The 22,049-nt window shown below is 52.1% G+C and overlaps 1 protein-coding gene across 1 annotated transcript in view; it reads left to right on the forward strand.

Annotated features, from left to right (window-relative positions):
- The window catches only part of HTRA1 (HtrA serine peptidase 1), a 51,131-nt gene extending 42,681 nt beyond the window's left edge, over window positions 1–8,450 (forward strand). The window contains exons 4-9 of the mRNA XM_045879011.3: window positions 782–976; window positions 1,953–1,985; window positions 3,341–3,455; window positions 4,560–4,617; window positions 6,291–6,386; window positions 7,738–8,450. Coding sequence (XP_045734967.1) covers window positions 782–976; window positions 1,953–1,985; window positions 3,341–3,455; window positions 4,560–4,617; window positions 6,291–6,386; window positions 7,738–7,906 — 666 coding nt within the window. The 3' untranslated portion in view covers window positions 7,907–8,450. The remainder of the gene's footprint in view (window positions 1–781; window positions 977–1,952; window positions 1,986–3,340; window positions 3,456–4,559; window positions 4,618–6,290; window positions 6,387–7,737) is intronic.
- The last annotated feature ends 13,599 nt before the right edge of the window (window positions 8,451–22,049 follow it).

A 22,049-nucleotide genomic window follows, 5' to 3' on the forward strand; every position in this document is an offset into this window, starting at 1 on the left:
AGCCCTGGCCACTCCAGCTGGCTTGATTTTGTCCTGTGTTAGTTTGAAGACTTGTTTGGAGCTTCTGGATCTGCCCGGCCCTCCAAGGGCATCGGGCATGGGGCTTGTTGGGCTAGTCAGTTCACCTGGGCCGGGGAGCAGAGGTGGTTGATGGAGGGTCTTTTCAGGCGAGGAGAGAGCCTACTTCTTGGGTCTTGGTGTTGGTGGAGGGGTGAGGGGTGAGGGGAGCTGGATGCCTTGCCGCCCTAATCCCCTCCCTGCCCCTCACCAGAATTGTCTTGTACTTAGTACAGAGACTCACCCAACGGCGCCTGTGCAGTTCCAACCCTCAGGGCTCCCGACTCCCCAGGACTCTGGACAGATGTGCCTCTGATATGTGGGGGCCGTTCCAACCTTCCCTTCCACCCCAGGCTGTGTGGGCTCTGGGTCCTTCAATGCCTCCTCGCTCTAAGACGGCCTTAGGCAGCCCTGCCCCAAATCCAGACTTGGTCTCCTGGTCTCAAAGTTTCATGAAGTCTGTGCTGATCGCTTCAAGATGTGTGACCCCGAGGCAGCCTCCTGTGACCTTCTGTGTTTTCCTCGGCCAGCGGCTTCAGGCTTCAGTGGTCCCTGGCCCCGCGACAACTTGCAACATGCTGATGGTAGTGGCCTTGGCCTGGGAAGCGATGGCGGGCCTGGCCTCACTTTCCCACAAGGCCTGTCACTGCTTGGCCCTCCCCGACGTCCTTGCGTCCGTCCGTTCTGTTAACCAAATGCAGCAATGCCAAACTTGTGGTTCCAGGGACGGCTGCCTGTTCTGTTGCTTGGCCGCTCCTCAGAGCTGAGACCGGGTGAGTTTGTGGTCGCCATCGGAAGCCCGTTTTCCCTTCAAAACACAGTCACCACCGGGATCGTCAGCACGACCCAGCGCGGTGGCAAAGAGCTGGGGCTCCGGAACTCGGACATGGACTACATCCAGACGGATGCCATCATCAACGTGAGCCCCGCGGGGTCGGGTCGGGTGTCCGGAAAGCTGGGCTTAGGAGCCAGGGGTGCAGTCAGGACCCTCAAGGCGCGCCCCTTGAGCAGATGAGGTGGAGGGGTGGTCCTCAGCCTTAGCAATCTGCAGGGACTCCTGCGAAGGGGACTTGAGATACGCCAAGGTCTGCAGCTCAGAGGAGCTCCCCATCCCACCCGAGGGGCTGTGGCTCCTCTCCTTCCAGACCCCTTGGTGGAGCTGCTTCTGAGGCTTTGTGCAGAAGGGATGCTCCCCCTGGTACAGGCATTAAATCCGTCCCGAGGTGTTCGCTCTGTCTTGGGGCACAGTCTGAGCGTTAGGCCCATACCGTCTGATGTCTAAGGAGGCCGGGCATTGCTCCGCACCATCTCATCAATGGAATCTTTTTTAAATCACGTTTTTTTCCCCTTCAGCTGTCTTCTTACAGGACTGACGTTTCTAAAGAGCAAGGTCCCTCCCCCGACCACATACATCTGTTTAATAGATAAGAAAAACTGTGTTTTATGCACTTGCTGCCTCTAGTAGGTTTTATTCCCAAACTTTTTTGTGATCTGCATGAAGTAATGGAAAAAGAACAATCCATGTGGATTTCCAGCAGCAAAGCAGGGATCACAGTGGGGGGTGGGGGGGTGGGGGGGTGCAGATTTGAAATACTCGAGCCAGTTGGCAGCCAGGCTGTTGTCAAGAGAAGGAAGTAGTTTTGGGTGTTGTGGGGAGGTCATAGTTGGCCTCCGGGCTTTGGAGCCAAAAAAAAAAAAAAAAAAAAAAAGCCATTTATGGCACATCTAAAACTTTCTGAAAAAATTTAAGGTCCCTTTCTCCAGCAAAATATTAGGTTGACAGGAACAAATCCGAAAAAAGAACGTGCACTCAGGGGCATGCCAGGCAGGGAGGTACTTTGGGGCTTCTAAAGACGTGAGCTCATAACCTTTTATTAATTTTTGCTTAATTTCAGTATGGAAACTCGGGAGGCCCGTTAGTAAACCTGGTAAGGCTTTTTTTTTTTTTACTTTCTTTTCAGACATGAACTTGCCAAAGCACATTATCTAATTCTTTTAAAGGGAAATCTGTGAATGTACTGTATCCTTGCAAATTACCCTTCTTATCTTTTCTGGAAAGAGTAAGGCCTGCTGGAGTCGGGTTGGAAATGTTATGCCAGCAGACACACTTGTGTTTCAGAGTCACGAGTCAATGCAGTGGAATTCAGGTCCGGTTCAGGAGTAGCCGGAGGAGCAGGCCTTTATTTTATTTTATTTATTTTTATTTTTTTTAAAGATTTTATTTATTTATTTGAGACAGAGAGAATGAGAGACAGAGAGCATGAGAGGGAGGAGGGTCAGAGGGAGAAGCAGACTCCCCGCCGAGCAGGGAGCCCGATGCGGGACTCGATCCCGGGACTCCAGGATCATGACCTGAGCCGAAGGCAATCGCTTAACCAACTGAGCCACCCAGGCGCCCAGCAGGCCTTTATTTTAAAGGTGTCTGCAGTTCCGGCCTGTGACAGAAAGGCACGGCCTTCAGATGAGGTGTCCAGGCTGCTGCAGGAGCTGGCTTGGCTCGTCCACAGTCTTTGTGTTGGCCAGGAGCCCTCCCTCAAGACCTGGCTGGAACGAGGAGGTGCCCCCGCTCACAGAGATGTCACTTCTGTCTGTATTTAAAGATGTACGCGCAAGAAAGGGAAGCCTGAGACTCTGTCAGAGTGAGGCCAACCCAGCTCAGGGGTCACCCAGCTCTATGCTCCTGTCCCTCGACGGAACTGAGGCCGTCTTTAGCGAGGCCCAGGGTGGCAGTGCCTCCTGGAAGGTTCTCGGTGTCGGGGACCGAGTTCCCAGCACTGCAGGAAGTACCAGCAGGGACTGAGGCTCTGTGACACGCAGAGGAAGTGGGGGGCGGCAGCCTGCAGCCCCGGCAGCATCCGCGGCTGCTCAGACAGAGCTGCATTTCCCTGGGAGCGCCAAGTGCTAAGGTTGTCCTCCCTGGTCTGGGCAGAGGCATCTTAAGATCATTGGAAATGGAAGAAGCCGGAGGGCACAGCCACCGGCAGGATTCTGAGACATAGTCCCTGTGAAAGGAGCAAAGGGGCACCAGGAAACTGCTAAAGGCTGTTACTATGGCACGGTGGTCCCAGAGGACCGAGCCTGCTGTGTGTCGGATCTCCCCTTGCTAAGCGTGGGTCCTGCTGCCCAAGTGATGCCTCCCTCTGCGGCCCTGGGACCCCCCCTTTCCTCCAGCTCCCCCACCCCACTCATTCAGGAGCTCAAAGACTTCCTTCATACAAATGATCTGTTCGTCTTCTGGTAAACCTTCATGGATTCAGTAGGCTGTTTGCATCTTGCTTTTCAGGATGGTGAAGTGATTGGGATTAACACTCTGAAGGTGACCGCTGGAATCTCCTTTGCAATCCCATCTGATAAGATTAAGAAGTTCCTCACCGAGTCCCATGACCGCCAGGCCAAAGGTAAAGTGCAGCCCTCACAGCCGTGGGAGGTTCGAGCAGGAAGCCACACATCTGAACATCAGCCAAGCCTTTCAGATTGAGAAGGGAGGTGGGATGCACGTTGTTAGGCCCCTGGTATTAGGTCACAGGTGTTTGACCCTTGACCATGAACGTTTCATATGGTTTAGTCTAATAGGTACCAGGCAGGATTGGAGGTGATTTCTAGATATCATTTTACTTCGTTAAGTTCCTTTGCCCTATCAGGTGTGAAGTATTAGTCCCATTTCACTGATGAGAAAACTGAGATTCAGGGAGATCGTTCCATTCACAAACGTTTATTGACCCATCTGCTTGGGGTGAGGCTGGGTGTTCCCTGGCTCCACACGGGGACATTCTGCCTGGGGGAGGAGGAAGGTTGACGGTAGGCAAACAGGCAAGATTTCAGATACCAGTGACGCTTCCCTGCAAATGAAGCCGGGTGGCGAGCTGGGGAGTGACAGGGTTGTGGGGGGTGGCATTCCAGACCCAGGAATAGCAGACTCAGGGCCTCGGCTGGGAGCACAGCACAGCGAGTAGATCTTGTGGCTGGAGTGCAGTGAACGTGCAGAGTCACACGGATGGATGTGGAAAGAGGTCAGCCAGGGTCACACTGGCCAACGTGAAGGCCTTGGGGCACACGTCCGCAAGTACGACAGGGAACAGGAAAGTTCATGATCTGGTGGATGTCTTTGAGAAGTGTTTCTCATGGTGGGTGGAGACTGCTAGAGGGGCTGGGTAGAAGCTGTAGGACCAGGGAAGAGGCTCTCCCAGTCATCCACACCAGGGTGGGACGAAGGGGTCATATTCTGGATTTATAGGAGGGACAGAACCCTCATCAGATGTCAGGATAAGGCAAAGAGGAATCACGTATCACTCTTAGGTTTTTGGTCCCTAACTGAAATGACAGGACTTTCCCAGGTCCCATGGCAGGTAGGAGGGTCTGAACAGGATTCAAACCACAGCCTCAGTGTACCCCGATGGGCCCGACTTTACACTGTCAACCGAGGGATTAACCCTCATAGCTCCTGGTGTCCCCAGGACAACTGCCACCTGGGCTGACCTCTTGTCCTTTTGTTGTCACACCAGGCAAAGCCATTACCAGGAAGAAGTACATCGGCATCCGAATGATGTCACTCACATCCAGGTGGGTAAGCAGGACGTCTGTGTCTCAGATTCAAATAAACCTGAACTTCAGAAGGCTTTCACTGACCATGAAAGAGAAGCCTTATGCTGCTTTAAGCATCTCAGTTTCTGGTTAAAATTGAGAAACATCAGGGCGCCTGGGTGGCTCAGTCAGTTAAGCATCTGCCTTTGGTTCAGATGGTGATCTCAAGGTCCTGGAATCGAGCCCCGCATCGGGCTCCCTGCTCAGGGGGAGTCTGCTTCTCCCTCTGACTCTTCCCCTCGCCTCGCCCCTGGTCTCATCTCTTGCTCTCTCTCAAATAAATAAATAAAATCTTAAAAAAATAAAATAAAATAAAATTGAGAAACATCAGGAAAGAGAGGACGGGCCATGAGCCTAGGCCTCTGGTTTTACCCTTTTTCGTGCATATGTGTGTTTGGAGCAGGTCTTTCCTTCAAGAAGATTCTGCCCTCCTCTTTGACGGCAGCCCTGAGCAGTGGGGCATGTTGGTCACTCTCCCTCATGCCTCCTTTCACCACTTGTCTGTTGAAACGCACATTCCAGGAGTGCCCCAAGTGCCTTCCTCAGCCCAGAGCGCCTTGCCGTTCCTGAGCCCTGCCGCACGTGGGCTGTGGCTGCCGGAATGCTGGGTCAGGCCCCGATGACAGCTGGGCTTGCTTTCCCCGAGCTGGTGGAAGGTGTGGCCTGTGGCCGCCAGCCTCATAGCATACCGGTGTTTTAACCTTGATGAGAAAGTCTGGTATCACACACATGCGTCCTGGTAACTAAGGGCACGGTTGAAATGCTTGTCGGTAAAGTCAGCAAGGAGCAGAACGTATTAATATAGGCATTACTACATTAATTATCATCATTATTTTATTATTAATTGATTGTGACTGTGTTACTATAGTTTAGATGCACTCCTGAATATGGACTGAGTTGCCAAGACGAAAATGTGAATCAGTTATTCGTCTGGGAACTGTGGGATTCAGAGGTATGGGGAAGGAATCCAGGCCCTGGCATCTGGCTTCCTGAGTTCTTGTCCCAGCTCTGCTACTTCCTGGCTTATGACCTTGGGAAGGACTTGACCTCTGTGCCTCAGTTTCCTTCTCTCTAGGACAAGGATGACAGTGCAGGCGTTTGGGTGTGTGGGGAGGGCCGAGTGACTGAATGTGTGTGAAGGCAAGAATCAGTGGTCGCTGGCCACAGGGTCACTAGCCACTGTTTATCAAATGCTTGCCGTGCACCAGGCACTGGGCCGGGTCCTGTGTCCAGACCATCTCACCTAATCCTCAAAACGACCCCGTGTCGTAGAGTGTTGTCAGTATTCCTATTTTGTAGGTGAGCCAACTAAGGCACAGAGAGGTTAAGCAATTGCCTGGGCACACACAGAAAGTGGCAGAGCTGGGGCTCTAAACCAGGTCAACTGCCGCACTATGCTCCCTCCATAAGTTCTGGTAGCTACTGTTAAATAATTAGTAAAATTAAAATCGTAATGACAAAGCACTGCCCTTCCCGTTAGCCAGTAAATCTTTGACCCTAGTAAATAGGCGATTTCAAGCAGAATCAAAGCTCCTGGAGGCATTTTATGTTGGAATCAGGGACAGGAGGAGAAGCCGGGTGAGAGCCGAGTCTCAGCCGAGCGACGCCCCTTGTTACTTAATGTTAATGCAACTGCTTTTCCTCCCGAGCAGCAAAGCCAAAGAGCTGAAGGACCACCATCGAGACTTCCCAGATGTGCTTTCGGGAGCGTATATCATTGAAGTCATTCCTGATACCCCAGCAGCAGCGTGAGTTAGCGTTATTTTCCCTTTGCCTGATGTCCTTATGGTTCCTGGGGGCGGGGGGTGGGGAGGAGGCTGTGTTCTTTTCATACCATCTCAGGTGGTTGTGAGGGTCCCTGATGACATGGTCGGACATCCTTGGTCCGTCTCACCAGCCAGGCCTTCTGACCTGGTTCAGCTCAGGACTCATCAGCAAAAGGGTGCTTCCTGTCTTCAAAAGTCCTCGCTTCATGAAGGGTCATTCAGGTGGAAAGAGCGGTATCGAACTCTTCATGAGTCTCCGGGGCAGGCCTGGCTGGGGAAAGAGGGTTTAAGGAGCGGTGTCCCTGAGATCTTGGGCAGTGGTCCCCTCGTAGGCCCCCAGACGGACGTATCTCCTCCCAAAGGAGACTTCTCTAATTCTGTCTGTTACCAGTCAGACCATACCTGTCCACACCTCCAGAAGATAACCTAGGTACCATCAAAGTAACACAAAAAGAAGGAACTCAACCAGCAGTCAGCATCTGTTACCTCTACTGACATAATGGGCAGAGAGAAGAGCTAGACCAGAGGCCCGCAGACTGTTCCCTGGAGGCTGGATCTGGCCCACTGCCTGCTATAATTTTATACGACCATGGGCTAAGAATAGCCTTTCATTTTTAAACAGTTGAAAAAATTTTTAATTCAGAGTAGTTTTTTATGATACATAAAAATTACATGAAATTGACGTTTCAGGGTCCGTAAGTGAAGTTGCCTAGAGCACAGCCAGTAAACTGGGCCATGCTCGGTAGTCTGCACGGCCTGCCGCGGCAGTGAGTTGTGATGGACGCCAGATGGCCTGCGAAGCCCAAAATATTTCCTGTCTGGCCCTTTTGGGGAAAAGATTGCTGGTGCTGTGCTAGACTGTTAAGGACCATAATAGCTTATTTGACACCATCATAGGTAAGAGTGAAAGTTACAGCGATAATAACACAAAGGAAAGCCTCATCATAGCACCATTCCCCCTGCTCCTCTGGGAACTGCCCTCTGAGTTGTGACACCCGTTACAAGCAAGTTGGCCACGGTCAGGGTCCATGGTAGGTGGTATAGGGCACATCCTTGCCTCTTTGGGGTCCGCCTATCATCCGATCATACCAGTTCTGGGAAGCATTTCTGCACTGGACATGATGGATGATTTGGCCTAAAATTCTCAAAGGAAATAGTGCAATCCATTGGTATTTTAAGCATTCTCACCAAAGTTCACCACCACCCCACCTGATTTGCTCTGGGCTTCTAGGTGCTAAGCCGCGCCTCTGCCGATGTCCAGTCGAGCACCTTCCACGGCAGTTAGACCAGGAGGAATGGAAGCATTAAACTTGTGTTTCCCTTTGTGTTGCAGTGGTGGGCTCAAGGAGAATGATGTCATCATCAGCATCAACGGACAGTCTGTGGTCTCTGCCAATGATGTCAGTGATGTCATTAAAAAGGAAGACACCCTGAACATGGTTGTCCGCAGGGGCAATGAAGACATTATGATCACGGTGATTCCCGAAGAAATCGACCCATAGGTAAAGGCATGAGCTGGATTTCATGTTTCCCTCAAAGACTCTCCGGTGGACGATGCATGATGACTCTGGCTGGTGGCACGGGACACCCAGGACTTTGGACCGCCACGTTGCTTGTCCAGCGGAAACACCTGGCCAACAGAATCCTTCTCGATAGTTTGCAGGCAAAACAAATGTAATGTCGTAGATCCACAGGCAGAAGCTCGTCCTTCTGTATCCTATGTACGCAGTGTGCTTTTCCTTGCCGGCTTGGACTATTCCTGCTTAGACAGTCAACATTTGTCTCTTCCTTTTACCGAGTCATCATCTTAGTCCGACTAAGGCAGTTGATGTAATGCATAGATGGAGGAAGGTCCCACAGGAGCCAGGATGGTTCTGGGCACATTTATGCTTTCCTCCCAGTCAGAACCCAGAGGAGGTCGACGCCGGAGACCACGGGTGGGTGAACGTTGGCTTCCAAAATGGCCAGGGTCGCCTCTTTTAGGAAGCTCTTCCGAACTGGGAGCACAGTGACTTTGAGTTTGAGCTATTAAAATACTTCTTCATACTCTGCTTCCTGGCCTGCTTTTTTCCCCTTTCCCTGTGAACAGCTGGTTGCAGTCTCTTTGAAATGGTCACAAGGTCAACAGCAGCTCTTCATTAAACCACAGTGTCCACGCAGGGTTGAGCCTGAAGGCTTACCAGTTATTTCAAAGTCATCATGTGGGGTTTACCAGTGTTACAACTGTGCTTGGCCACTCTGGCTTCATACAATAGGGTTTGAGGACTGTTGCCCTTGCATCTGAAGCTTTTCAAACTAAAGAGAGTTTGCTGACCCCATATATCATGCAGTCAGTCAGCAAAGATTTCCCGAGCCTCTGCCCTGTGCCAGACATGGTGCTTAAGTACAGAGAGGTCAGTGAGGAGCAGGAGGAACCCAGGCCCTCTGTGCCCCAAGAACTCTCCTGTCCGGAGTCCCCAGAAAGCACAGGCTGATGCCGATTCTAGTTGTCCTAGGTTCTGACATAAGAACTAGACCTTAAGTCTTGGGGGGGGAGTTGGTTAGGGCAGAGCTCCCCTCGACGTGCCCTCAATCAGGTGCAGCTTTAAGCAGCTGGAGGCCCCTCGGTCTCTGTGAAAGCTCCCAGGAGTCTGGGAGGCTGGACCCGTGTAGACTGTTGCAGAAACTTAGCTTGGAAGTTAGCCCAGGCCTGCGTCCCCGGGGAGCGCACACCAGAGAGGAGGTTCTACACCAGGAGCAGAGCGTAAGGCTCTCTATTTGTCCCAGGAAAAAGGGGGGCCTTGGACAGGGGGGGAGTTTCAATTTTCTAGACTGAGAGCTTAATCCTTCCTCGACCAGTGGATCTCCAAGGTCCGGTTCGTAACTGAAGAGGCCGTGGACGGACAAAGGCCCAAGTTCAGTGGAGGGGAAATCCGATTAAGCGAGGCCCTCACAGCAGCCGGGGGCCTGGCAAGCCTGGTGAGCCCCTTTGCTCTCTGCTTACGTGACCTCGGGAAACAGAAGAAGCCGGTCCTTTCACTCCTGGCGCGGGTTTTTGCATCGCTTCTCTCTCCACCAAAGGTGATGACTCAAAGAATGGCTCCACCCTCAGGCGTTTTGCCGGTGGCCTTGCTTCGCTGGGTGGTCCCCAGGGCTGAGGTGCTGCCTCGGGTGGGGCGGGTGGCGTCGAGGTCAGAGGCGGCCCCGGCCAGAGCCCATCTGGCTCCAGCTGTCATCGACTCGGGAGATCACAGAAGGTTCTGCGGGAAGCCGTCAGCCTGGACACCATAGGCTCAGCCCTCGGTAAACACTCAGCAGCCTCTCCTCCTGAGGGGCTGCAGGACGCTGGCGGGGTTGGAGTTTGGCCTGCATATGGGGTCGTACACAAGGCCACAAAGGTGGCCGCTTGGCACACGGTTGACACACCGTGTTTGGTGCCGTGGCTGCACCGACCTGTGGTACCCGGGGTCCTGTGGAGGCTGCTCCCCCCAGCACCCCATGCTCACACTCTTAGGACAGTGGTTTCTTCTTCTTGCTTTGGGTTCTGATGGAGATTTTTGCAACATAAACGAGCTTTGCAGCCTGGGAGGCAGACTTGAGTTGAAGGAGCATGGCTTTTGGAGCTAGATACACTTGGGTTCACATCTATGGTCTGGGCGCCTGGGTGACTCAGTGGGTTAAGTGTCCAGCTCTTGAATTGGGCTCAGGTCATGGTCTCAAGGTTGTGAGATCGAGCCCCGCGTCGGGCTCTGCAGTGGGTGTGGAACCTGCTTGGGATTCTCTCTCTCCCTCTGCCCGTCCAACCCTCAAAAAAAAAAAACAAAAAACAACACACCAAACCATGGTCTGCATCTTACTGGCTGTGTGACCTTTGAACAAGTTACTTAACCTCTCTGTGCCTGGTTTCCATCTGTAGTGCTTCTTATGGCTGTTGTGGGGGAGCGAATGAGTTAATACACAGCACACGGTGAGCACTTGATAAATATTAGTAACATGGATGTTCACTGATGTCTTCGAGCCTCAGTTTCCCCCTTGGTAAAGGAGGAACTAATCCATGTACCCCCTCGCCCTGGGGCTGGGAAGGCTAACCACGAGGGTGCGTGCTGGAGAGAGGCGCAGCTGCTATTGTTTCTGTTGTTACCCACCTGCCCTTGCCCCTCAACCAACAGCCTCAATAGCAAACATCTGTGGGGCGCTTGCTGCGCGTCAGACTTCACGCTGAGCGTTTTACGTTTATTAGCTGCCCCGTTCTCAGATCAGCCCTGAGCTGGATGCTGTATTTATCCCGTCTGACAGGTGAAGAAATCGATGCTCAGAAATTAAGCATCTTGCTCAAGTCATGGAGCTAATATGCAGGGGCTGGGACTTCAGCCCAGGACATCTGAGTCCCTGGCCCGCGTGCGGCGTTGGCAGTCCATCTTTCCCTTCTCAGGATAACGACTCCCAGCCCGTCCACCTCTGTGCCAGTCTCGGTCCATCCCCACTTCGAGAAGGTGGTTACGGGGGCCTGCAGCCTGCTTGGTTTGTGGTTCCTCCAGACCCTTTCAGATGCCTCCATGGTCCTTTAAGAGCTCCGCCGGCTGGTGGTTGGGCAGCGCCCCCTTCTTGGTCTCCTGCAGAACTCCTGCTCACCCACACCTCTCCCAGTCTTGGCTCCATGGCTCTAGTCCCTGCTTCCAGCTTTCGTGAAACCTTGAGTGACACCAGTCGGCACATTTGCATGGCTCGGCCGGTCCCCATCCAGCCCTACCAGATGCTTCTCTAGATGCGTGAGCCAGGAGAGAGGCCACGGCACGAAGGCGGCTCCTGGCCATATCTTCTGGGGCCCGGCTGAGTGGGTGCTGTGCCCGGAACTACACAGGGTCCCAGTCTTTTCTGGCTCCATTTCTTCATCTACAAATTTTGAAGAATGCTCACGTCTGGTGGGTGTGGTGAAGAGCAGCATGCGTTTTTATTAGAACTTGCACCGTGCTTGTCGTTCCCCTGGTTAACGCCTCCGACAGGCCTGAGACTTGGACAGTGGCGTGTTGACTGGCTAGCAAGGGCACTTGGCCCATTTCAGCAAACGTCACTAAGGGGAGGCTGGCCTGAGGTTGTGCGAAAGGGGGCGTATATCTGGGTGAATGGCCCAGTGCAGGTTCAAGGTCACTGTATGAAAGCTGGCTTCTCCTCTGAAGGTGGTTCCGGGTCAGATCAGAGGTAGGACAGCACCAGGATGGCACACATGTTTCTATTGTGCTCTGCATATGTGGGTCAATGGCTAAGAACTGCCTGCAACACTGGGCTGAGCAGGTGGTAAGACTCAGTGCAACAGCGTTTTACAAGCCAGCCGATGTCCGGGTGTCACTCTCAGCCATCCTGGTAAATGGCTGGCTGGAGGGCGAGCCTGCTCTCACGGCTGCTCTCTGCCCCGTGCCCCTACCTCCAGGCAGCTCCTCCTTGCCCTGAGACTGCCCGGCTTCACCCACTCACCTCCACAGGGCTCCTCCCCAGCCTCCTGCCGGGACCGGCCCCCCACACAGCTCCAAAGAACTCTCGCTCGAACGGACTCATGAGATGGGACTGCCACCCGGGATCTGAGAGAACCATCAGGATGCTGGCTTGGAGAGCCAGGTTTCTGTTTTAAAACACGTGTTGTGGGCTACATTTCAGAGCCCCCCCCCATCCTCACCGCCCCCCCGTCCCACCCCCCATGCTCTCAGCCGCAGCTCGCAGAGGAATGTGGCTGCTAAGCAGGAGGCCAGTTCTTGGGATCAAATAATGCCTGCCTGTTGGAGCCGTGGACCAGAGGTGCTTCTGCAGGAGCCCCACGGGCCGCCTACTCTGTCTGCGTCCTGCATCTGGGGCCCAGTTGGGCTGACTCATTGCTGTCCGTGCAGGCTCCCAGAGGGGGCTGGCCGTGACCTTCTGGCACTTCCATCCAAATGTGGGCGGAGCACGAACACGGCGCAGGCCTTCCTGCCATCAGGCAGTGGTTTTATTTAGCATTTTAAAGACTTTTAAAAAAAATTTTATTTATTTATTTGACAGAGAGAGAGACAGCGAGAACAGGAACACAAGCAGGGGGAGTGGGAGAGGGAGAAGCAGGCTTCCTGCTGAGCAGGAAGCCCGATGCGGGACTCGATCCCAGGACCCTGGGATCATGACCTGAGCCGAAGGCAGCTGCTCAACGACTGAGCCACCCAGGTGCCCTTATTTAGCATTTTAAAAAGTGGTGGCCTCAGTGTGGTGCCTGCCAAGCAGCAGCTAAGATCAGATGAAGTAAACACTAACGACAGCGTTTTTAGTTAAAAACAAAAAGCAGCTCAGATGCTTGATGGAAATGGGTCTCTGTCAGATGTGTCTCACTGAGTCAGGTAAGCTCTTGTGCACACGCTGCCTGACCCCGTCTCAGGCCCCCCCCGCCCCCGCTCCTGCCCCCACGCACCCCCACGGTTGTCCCCGCCATCACTGCCACCTGCCGCGGGAGGGTGTGGTGTGCGCCTTGCTTCCCAGCCACCTGAGGAAGCAGATATTGTTCCAATACCCATTTTACAGATGAGGACACCGAGGCCCAGAGCATCAAGTAACCAGCCGGGAGTCCCACGGCAGGGAGGAAGGTAAGGCTGGTGAACCGGGACTCAGGTGTCTGGGTCCAGAACCCTCTCTTTTCGCCATGAGGCCTTTATACACTTTTGCTGATGATGCCCAGGAACCTCTGTAACAGAATTTTCCATTGGACCATCTCTGAAGCGGTAAAGAAACGTTGGCCCGACACAGGCTCGGTGGCTGGTCTGTAAGCAAGACTTTGCAAAACAAGAAAGCTCGCACTCTGTTTCGTGGGCGTCACCCCCATGAAGAGGTTGTAAGCGCTGTGAGGAGGACGCGTGTGGGGCCCCGTGTCCATTCACCTGCAGATTGCCCAGACCCCGCCAACTCCTGGCTGGCCTGGGTGTCCTGGTGCCTTTCGCACCGAGCTCTCTTCCAATGAGCCACAGGGCTGGAGCATGAGGGCCGAGACAGTGCCCGGGGTACAAATGTGCTTCGCTGTCAAGGGCCCGGTCTGACACGGAGCATAAAGAATGCATCCTAGAAACCTCAAGGAAGAAAAAGTTAATCCATCATTTATGTAGGACTCAAACGTCCTCAGAAATCCCAACAATCAAGAATCCTCAACTCTTAAAGCTATTTTCTGGCTTGTTAACCTGTTTCCTTCATGAATTAATTGCACTGACATTTAATGACTGGAATCAAGAAAGGTGGAGTGGATGTGGAAGGCTCTGAGCCGCTCTCTTGCGTCAATGAAAGTAGATCAAAGCGAACGGAAGTTTCCAGAGAATGTTCTGGTGAATTATGACGATGGAGTCAGGGGCTTACCAACTCAGCCTTACTTTAATCTTCTCCAGGTGCCTGTTCCTGTGACTTTTATCCAGCACCGGTTTCGTGCCTGGCGCTGTGTGAAGACTTCGCAGCGACCATCCCAGGGAATTCCGAACGAGTGACTTGTTGCCGCCGCTTTTCTCCAGAGGAGGAAACCAAAGCTCAGAGAGGCTGCTTTCCCTGTTCAACGACACACAGTAACGAAAGCCAGAGCAGAGGTTGGAAACCAGGATTCGGCCTCCAGAGCCCCTGAGCTGGTTCCCACCCCAGTGGCCACAGCGCATCCTACTGTTGCAACCCGAAGAGTCTTGTCGTGGCTGCCTCAGCGGTCTGAGCCCCGAGCCCGGTCCCTGCGCAGGACTTAGGTGGGGAAGGGGGCAAACATTTGTCAGCCACGGTTTTCTCATCAGTAAAAATTACTTAAAGTGTGTGAAACTGAAAACCCATACAGAGTAAAAACACTGAAAAGCCTCTGGAAAGAAAACCTGTCCGCACAAAATCTTGCACACAGATGTTTATAGCAGCTTTGTTCATAATTGCCAAAACTTGGAAGCAACCAAGATGTCTGTCAGTAGTCGAATGGATAAATAAACTGTGATACACCCAGACAATAACATTTTATTCAGTGCCTAAAAGAAATGAGCAATCAAAAATGAAAAGACGTGGAGGAACTTTAAATGCATATTTCCGAGCGAAAGAAGCCAGTTTGTAAAGGCTACATACTGTACGATTCCAACTGTATGACATTCTGGAAGGGCAAAACTGTGGAACAAGAAAAAATCATCAGTGGCTGCCAGGAGTTAGTGGGGAGAGAGGGATGAGTGATTTTTAGGGCAATGAATAAAAGACAAACATATTTGTCCAAATCCAGGGAGAGTGAACTCTAACATAAACTATGGATTCTGGGTGATAACAATGTGTCAGTGTAGACTGTAGAAAATATACCATTTTAGTGGGGGATATTGATAATGGGGGGGCTGGGGGTTAGTGGGGAAGAGGTACCTAGGAACTCTGTACTTTCTGTTTAATTTTGCTGTGAGCCTAAAACTGCTCTAAAAAAAATAAGGCCGATTAATTAAAATTAAAAAGTGAACTTCTGAACAATATGAGGTTCTAGATCAAGCCCTAGAGCCAAAGGAAGCGCCTGTCTGATCCAGAAAAATGCTTCAGATTCAGCTCACCCCCACTAGCCTCCAGCAGCAGCCCCCTTCTGCTTCCCTTGGCCCAGATTGCAGATCCAAGACAGAGGTGTTCTGGGCAAAGGTGAGCGGGGAGGCTCCTTTGGAGAAGAACTTCTCAAAGCAAGAGTCTCTCCCAGCAGGTTTAAGCCTGCGGAGTTGACCCTAAACAAAACTGAAAGATCCAAGTATAATTGCTGGGAATGTGGCCACTGGCCCCTCCATGGCGCTCACATGGTTCCAAGCCCTGTTCCTCGCAACCTGACCAGCCCCAGCTTTCTGATCTGTCCTTTTCCCATGATGGAAACACGTGTTCCCATGGAAAAAAAAAAATCTGCTCTTGACCCATGAGGCCTGGGAGCGCTGTGCCTCAGGCTGGGGTGGCGCTGTGAGGCGTTCCAGGTGGGGGCCACCCTTGCGTGAGTTTCTCCACCCTGGGTGCAGACCCCTCTCCTGTGGCATTGCCCTGTCCTTGTGACAAAATTCCTTACAGCCCAGAAAGGACGAGGAGGCTTTTGGTGACCAGAGCTGCCTCTACTCCACGAAGTGACCATCACGTCCTCCTTGGGCTCTTGGGCCATGCCATTCGCCCCTTGCGTTGTGCACCTGCCTGGCGGACGTGCTCTCTTCCCTTCACGCATCTCCCCCCGCCAAGCCCCCTTAGCTGTGTGGGGCTACTCGATTTGGGACCACCCGGTCTCTGCTCAGACAGGGCCCCTCTCCTCCCACGGGTTGTTCTTATAACCTCCTCTTTATCTGTGAAGTGGGCATACTGCATCTGAGCCCCAGAATTCGTAAGTTATTTATTACTAGGCTAGCAGAGCGGCAAAGTTTCCATTAAACCCCTTGGCTGTGATGATGGCAGAGGTGTGTCCACTAGGGGGTGAACTGGTCTCATGAAACTCGGGGGAGGTGTCAGGAGACCTGGAGGCGAAAGGGAAGGATGCCTGGAGGAAGTAGCCAAGAGAGCTCGATGCTGCGGGCAGGAGTGGGCAGCTTCGTCCGGCCTCGGGCCGTGGCCCTGAGCCCACCGTCTGCGCTCCGGCCGCCCCAGCCCCTTCTCTTGCATGTTACTCATGGACCGCATTTACCTGTTTATTGCTTGTTTCTCTGGCTAAAATGTAAGCCCCTGTGAAGGCAGGGACCTTAGGCGCAGCCTCTCCATAGCCCCGTGCAAGCAGGAGAGCGTCGTAGGCGAGGAGCGCTGGAGGAGTCTCCGAAGAGGGGCAGCTGCTAGAGAAACGTCTGCGGTGTCCTGCCTGTTCTACGGGAAGCATCCTGCAGCCTCTGGCTTCCTGCACTTTGAAATTTGGGACTATTTTAGGACCTAAGGGGCAGGGGAGCACCGCTTAGCCCTGGGAGCACCTCTTTGATCTTCCATTTGGGTGGCTCTTTTCCTCTCCTGCTGTATTTATCTCCCCTTTATTGCTAAGCATTTCTCCCATTTCTGAAGGTTAGCGGGATTTAGTTTCCCCCACGACACTGGGCTGTGACCTGGTTTAAGCCACTGTGCGTTTGCTAGTGGGGACGCACCTGGCCTGAGGACTCCCTCCACCGTGGGTTCCTCACCCTACACACCCACTCAGAGCAGAGCCTGGGAACCTGCCTGCTAACAGGCACTCCAGCTGAGAACCCCTGCCGGGGGAGGCCAGCCCTATCTCCTTCTCATGCTGGGCAGGGAACGGTGGGAACCAAGGTGACAAGTGGGTCTTCTCCAGGGTGGCAAATTGTCAGGCCAGGAACGTTTATTTATGGCCATGTCTGCCTTCTTCTGTGCCCACCCCCCACCCCCCAGGGTCCCTGGGCACCCCCATCATTGGATGCTTTCTCGGGCTCTGATGTCAGTCACTTGCCCCTTTCCGGGATGCTGAGCCGGTCCCCTCTCTGGACTTCTTGAGCCCTCACTGGTATTACCGGTTGAGGTTGCTGGGGTTCCAGGCAGTGGGTGGGGGGAGAAAGGGGAACAAGTAAGGAGGAGGAGCCAGCAAGCACGATGGGTCCAGCTCGGGGTGAGGCAGAGGCAGGAGCTGAGCAGAACTGGGTCAGAATCCACCAGCTGCTGGGTGCACAACTAGGAATGCATATTAACCGGCATCTCAGGTGACGTCAGAAACATTCTTCAGTCGACTCAGGCCTTGGGCCTCGGTTTCTTCCTGTCTCTCAGTAAGCAAACACCCATCCTCCATCCAACCAGGTTTAACAATTGTTTACACTTTGCTATATTTCCTTTTGATAAATAAAAAAAGAAACACCCTACACACATATCTGAACTTTCCTTTGACTGCTTTCACCCAATCCCACTCTTCCTGCCTCCTTATCCCCTTGTTAATTTGGTGTGTCATTTTTTTCATACATTTATATACTACATATATATCTAATGGGCAGTGTGTATTGGTTTATGTGGGCTTTAGGAATTTCGTTAATGATATCTAGTGTGTATTACTCTACAACTTTGTTTTTTTTTTTTTTACTCAACTGTGTCTTTTGAGATCTATCCTCTGTGTGTGTGTGTATATATATGTACATATGTAAAATGTATATATAATATGTATACATATAAAGTAAGTATATATACACACATACACATATTTCTTTCTTTTTTATTGTTATGTTAATCCCCATACATTACATCATTAGTTTTAGATGTAGTGTTCCATGATTCATTGTTTGTGCATAACACCCAGTGCTCCATGCAGAATGTGCCCTCCTCAATACCCATCACCAGGCTAACCCATCCTCCCGCCCCCCTCCCCTCTAGAACCCTAGTTTGTTTTTCAGAGTCCATCGTCTCTCATGGTTCATCTACCCCTCCGATTTCCCCCCTTCATTCTTCCCCTCCTGCTATCTTCTTCTTCTTCTTCTTCTTTTTTTTCTTAACATATATTGCATTATTTGTTTCAGAGGTACAGATCTGAGATTCAACAGTCTTGCACAATTCCCAGCGCTTACCAGAGCACACACCCTCCCCAGTGTCTATCACCCAGTCACCCCATCCCTCCCACCCACCCCCCACTCCAGCCACCCTCAGTTTGTTTCCTGCGATTAAGAATTCCTCGTATCAGTGAGGTCATATGATACATGTCTTTCTCCATACACATATTTCTATTTCGCTCCATGTTAGTATTCCATCATATGAATCTGTCCCAATTAATTTTTCGATTTCCTGAATGATGGACCTTTATGGCGACGGGGTTCAGCCTCTTGATCTGTAAAGTGGGAATTGTTACGCCTCTGTCACACGGAGCCTATGTGAGGGGAGCACAGGTGACAGTACCTTGCATGGCGATTGGCCACAGAAACTTCTCAAGACCTACGAGAGGGAGTGGTTTTCCAGCCCCCAGGATAAGTACTGGTGCAGGACACACTATGTCCCGTGTCTTCTCCGATGTCCAGCGATGGTAGCCTATGAGGTTGGCCCCATAAAAGGAGGGCTTGTGACCCAGCGAATAAGGTCAACACTGGGCTCCATCTGACACTGGAAGAAATGTTAGGAGTCAGGTAACCCAATTTCCTCCACAAATGACCACCATGGGCTGTCCACCCCTTGCGTGCACGCTTCCAGGAATGGGGAGCCCCCAGCCCCAAAGGCAGCTCGGGCTTGTATTGGGTCAAAAATATGTGTCCTGGTGAGTTCCACTTTTTTTGTTGGGGCTCCACAGCACATTGCATATTTAACGGTGGCTGGTATGCCCATCCCTACTCCTGTCTTTCGTTCTGTAGGCTAACACCACACTTTAGAAAGGAAATGCGGCACTCCTAGGATATGTTCTCTCACCTCCTTGCCTCCTGGCCATCCTCTGAATGTGTTCCTGTTCCCAGTCTTAGGTGGTAAATTCCTGGCTGAGTTGAGCGCCAGCTGAAATGTTTGGGCCTGCAGAATATACCAGAAACGGTGTGAGGTGCCCTCTGTGGCTACTTTTTGCCTTGGTACAAACAACACTGTACTGAACGCCGGCTGGCTTTTCTGTCCTCACGTCTTCTCCCCATTCATCACTTTGCTTGGAACTGTCCCTTCACCCAGTTCACATGGAAACTGGAATAGGCGTCCAGGTAGCCTCTTAATCAGTGCGGCCTGTCTCCTGGCACCGTGAGGGGTGACGTCAGAAACGTTCTTCAGTCGACTCAGGCCTTGGGCCTCGGTTTCTTCCTGGCAGCTCTGTGAGTCCAGACCCCTCCTTCCTGGGCCTCTGAACCCCACTCCCATGGGCACCCATTTTTTGATGAAGACAACTGACACTCGACCTTGGGTAACTTGCACTTAAAAGCAGTGCCGAGTGCTGCCTTTTCACTTGGCCTCTTCGGTCAGAACTAAGAGATTCTAGGCTCCGGGTTGTGGGTCTCTTGGAAGGAGCACATTCAAATGAGAGAGCTGTTGGCAGCCTGAGGTTTTCTTGAGAAGCAGAGAAAATGCAGCAAGAGAGAGAGGAAAGGTAGTGAGAGCAAGAGAAGACAAGGGCATGGATGGGGCAGAGTGAAGGAGGGGTCCTAGCGAGTCCAAGCCCTGGTTCCCACCCACTCCTGTGGCCCACCAGATGCCCTGGGTGCTCATAATGAATCTTCCTTTGGCACGAGCCAGTTCCGAACCTGCTCAGTGTCTGTTTCTTGCAACCGTGTGAGCCTTGATTTATGCGAACACGAAGCCGAGACAACCCTCTTGCCCAAACTGGCCACCTGGCCTACTCCAGAGCCACACCTGCCGCCTCCCTGGCCCTGTCCCCATGGCCTTTAGGCTGCTGTCCTCCCATGTCCACTTTCGCAATGTGTTTCTATCGTGAGCGGTGTCTATTGCCTTGGATGGTGGGAGGACACAGCACTGGAATTAATAAAACGTGGGAACACAAGAGGAAACTCCTTCTAAAAGGGTCAATCTGGACTTTGTTAGGGAACCCGTTCTCCCACTTCATCTGGCCTAGAGAGAGGAAAACAGCTCCCAGATGGAAAACACCTGTGCTTAGAACGGATCTTTCAGTTCACGAGAGCAGAACCGTCCAGGCCGAGGCTGCAGGAAACGTGCTGCTGTCTGGGCCTGGTTCAACATCAGTCACACCAAGTTGCTAGAAAAATCGCATTACCTGAGGAGAAAGTCAGCTCCCCTCCCTGGCCCACTTCCAGCCACCCAGCATGGCAGCTTGGACGCTGGCAGTTCCAGAGCAGCTCTGCCGGAAGGAGTGGGGGCGCCTTGGTTCTGGTCTGAGCTCAGCCACTCAGCTGGGCCACCTTGGCCAGGGGAACCTTCACTTCTGTGGGTTTTTTCATGGGTCTAATGTATCGTGGCGCACTTATTTCATAGAGCTTTGAGAGGATAAAATGGTAAGAATAATGAGTGAAAGAGTTTTTGCCAAGAGGTGGTAATCATGACAAGAATGGCTACCATATCTACTGAACATAGAAGTGTGTTGACTCATATTTCATCCTTATAAGGATGCAGTGTAGGTGTTATCATCCCCTTTTCAGAGATGAGCACCGTGAGCCTCAGATACACTAACTGGCTTGGCCCAGGGTGGGTGCTCTGCTACGAAGAGCGGAGAGTCGACTCCAGGCCTTTTCTGACTTCAAGGTGTATGAGACACATGCTTCTCATCTTCGGCCGGAGGGCAGCATCGGGCTGGCTCGCCAGTGTGCGGGCATGCTCTTTAAGATGCTACCCAAGACTCAGAGCAAGTGGGTTTTTAGAGCTCTGGAGGGAACAGAGGATGCTGCTGTCTGAACCTAGAGCTGTCTGGGGCTGCTCTGTACCACAGCAGATGGTTCTTTGTTTTGGGGTAGACTCTGAAGGCCGTTGGGGTTGAAGAGGCAAAAATCCTGATCTAAAAGAAGAAAAAAGGAGGAGATGGCTGGACTTCTTTGTCAAAGAAGATGAGATGAATTTGGATTTTTTCTGGGCAACCCTGAAAGAAAAGTTAATAGGCTTGGAAAAACCAAAGGCAGAGGGGGAAAGAGGCGCAGAACGTGATAGAAAGCCAATGGGAAATTCTTGAAGGTGTAAAGAACTGAAGGAAGTACTTCTCCTAGATGTCCTTGCTCTTCTGTAAACTCCCCTCATTGTCCCCAAACTTCAGTGCAGAGTCGCTCATGAAACTTTAGGTCAATGCTTGGCAGAGAGGAGCAAATGGGGGAGGTGGCAATACCATCGTGAGACCAGCTGTGGAGCTCAGTGGGCACAGGAAGCTGGAGCCTACGGTGACTTTGAGTATGAGCTACAGAAATCATGGGGATTGTGTTGATGCCCTCAACAGGTGGCAGAGGAGTGTGAGCCCTTTATACGCAAAACTTACAGACCTGGGCGACTATAAAGCAGAAGGCCTTGAAGAGTCATGGGCACCCAATACCTTCATGAGGTGTCACCTCTGCTTTCTACTTCCCCTCCTGTATTCTGATGTCACCTCTCCATAGCACTCCAGACGACACTGGGTATCTATCTATCTGTGACTTTCTTGTTCCTGTGATTTTATTCCCTCCCTGAGCGAGGGTTCTGGCATGCAGAGAGGAAGAATGTGAGCTTCCCATGCTCCAAACTCACTGGCTCTGCACATTTAGGAGTCCTCAAGCAGCACGGCAGGCAGCTGCTCACTGCCAGGATCATCACCAACAGTCCCCATCAGACTGATCTGTTTGCTCACAAACCCAACCCAGTGCTTTAAAAGAAAACCTTGTCTGAGGAAAGCCAAGGACGGAGCATTTCCCTTGGTGGGTGCGGACAATAGCCAACACTCAGGCACAGCCCAAGATGGCGCTGCCCAGCTGTAGTGTGGTGCTGGGTTGTTATGGAAATGGTTTCCTGACTGGGGCCAAGGGCATTTCCTTTGGCTTGACCACACCCTCAGCTTCTTTTTATTTTGGATGAAAATAGCCAAGTAATTTGGCAGGAGACCTTGACCACTGGATGTGGAATTCGTAACTTCTGGGAAAGAGAGTAGCACCATAAGATCTTTACGTGGTAACTCTTAGGATGCTACGTTTTTCACTGACAGTTTCTCTTTCATTGTGTCCTTTCAGCCTCGAGGGGGACCAGTCCGTAATGAGTGAAGGTGGACGTCGTCTCCGGATGTTTGCAAATGTTCTATAGATTAGTTACATAGCGTAGCCAGGCCCTTTACGTACACTTCTTTAATCTTACCATAAATGAAAT

The sequence above is a fragment of the Mirounga angustirostris genome, unplaced genomic scaffold (genome assembly GCF_029215605.1).
Source record: "Mirounga angustirostris isolate CCGP_5_RB_7025 unplaced genomic scaffold, mMirAng1.0.hap1 SCAF_6, whole genome shotgun sequence".
Lineage (NCBI taxonomy): Eukaryota > Metazoa > Chordata > Mammalia > Carnivora > Phocidae > Mirounga > Mirounga angustirostris.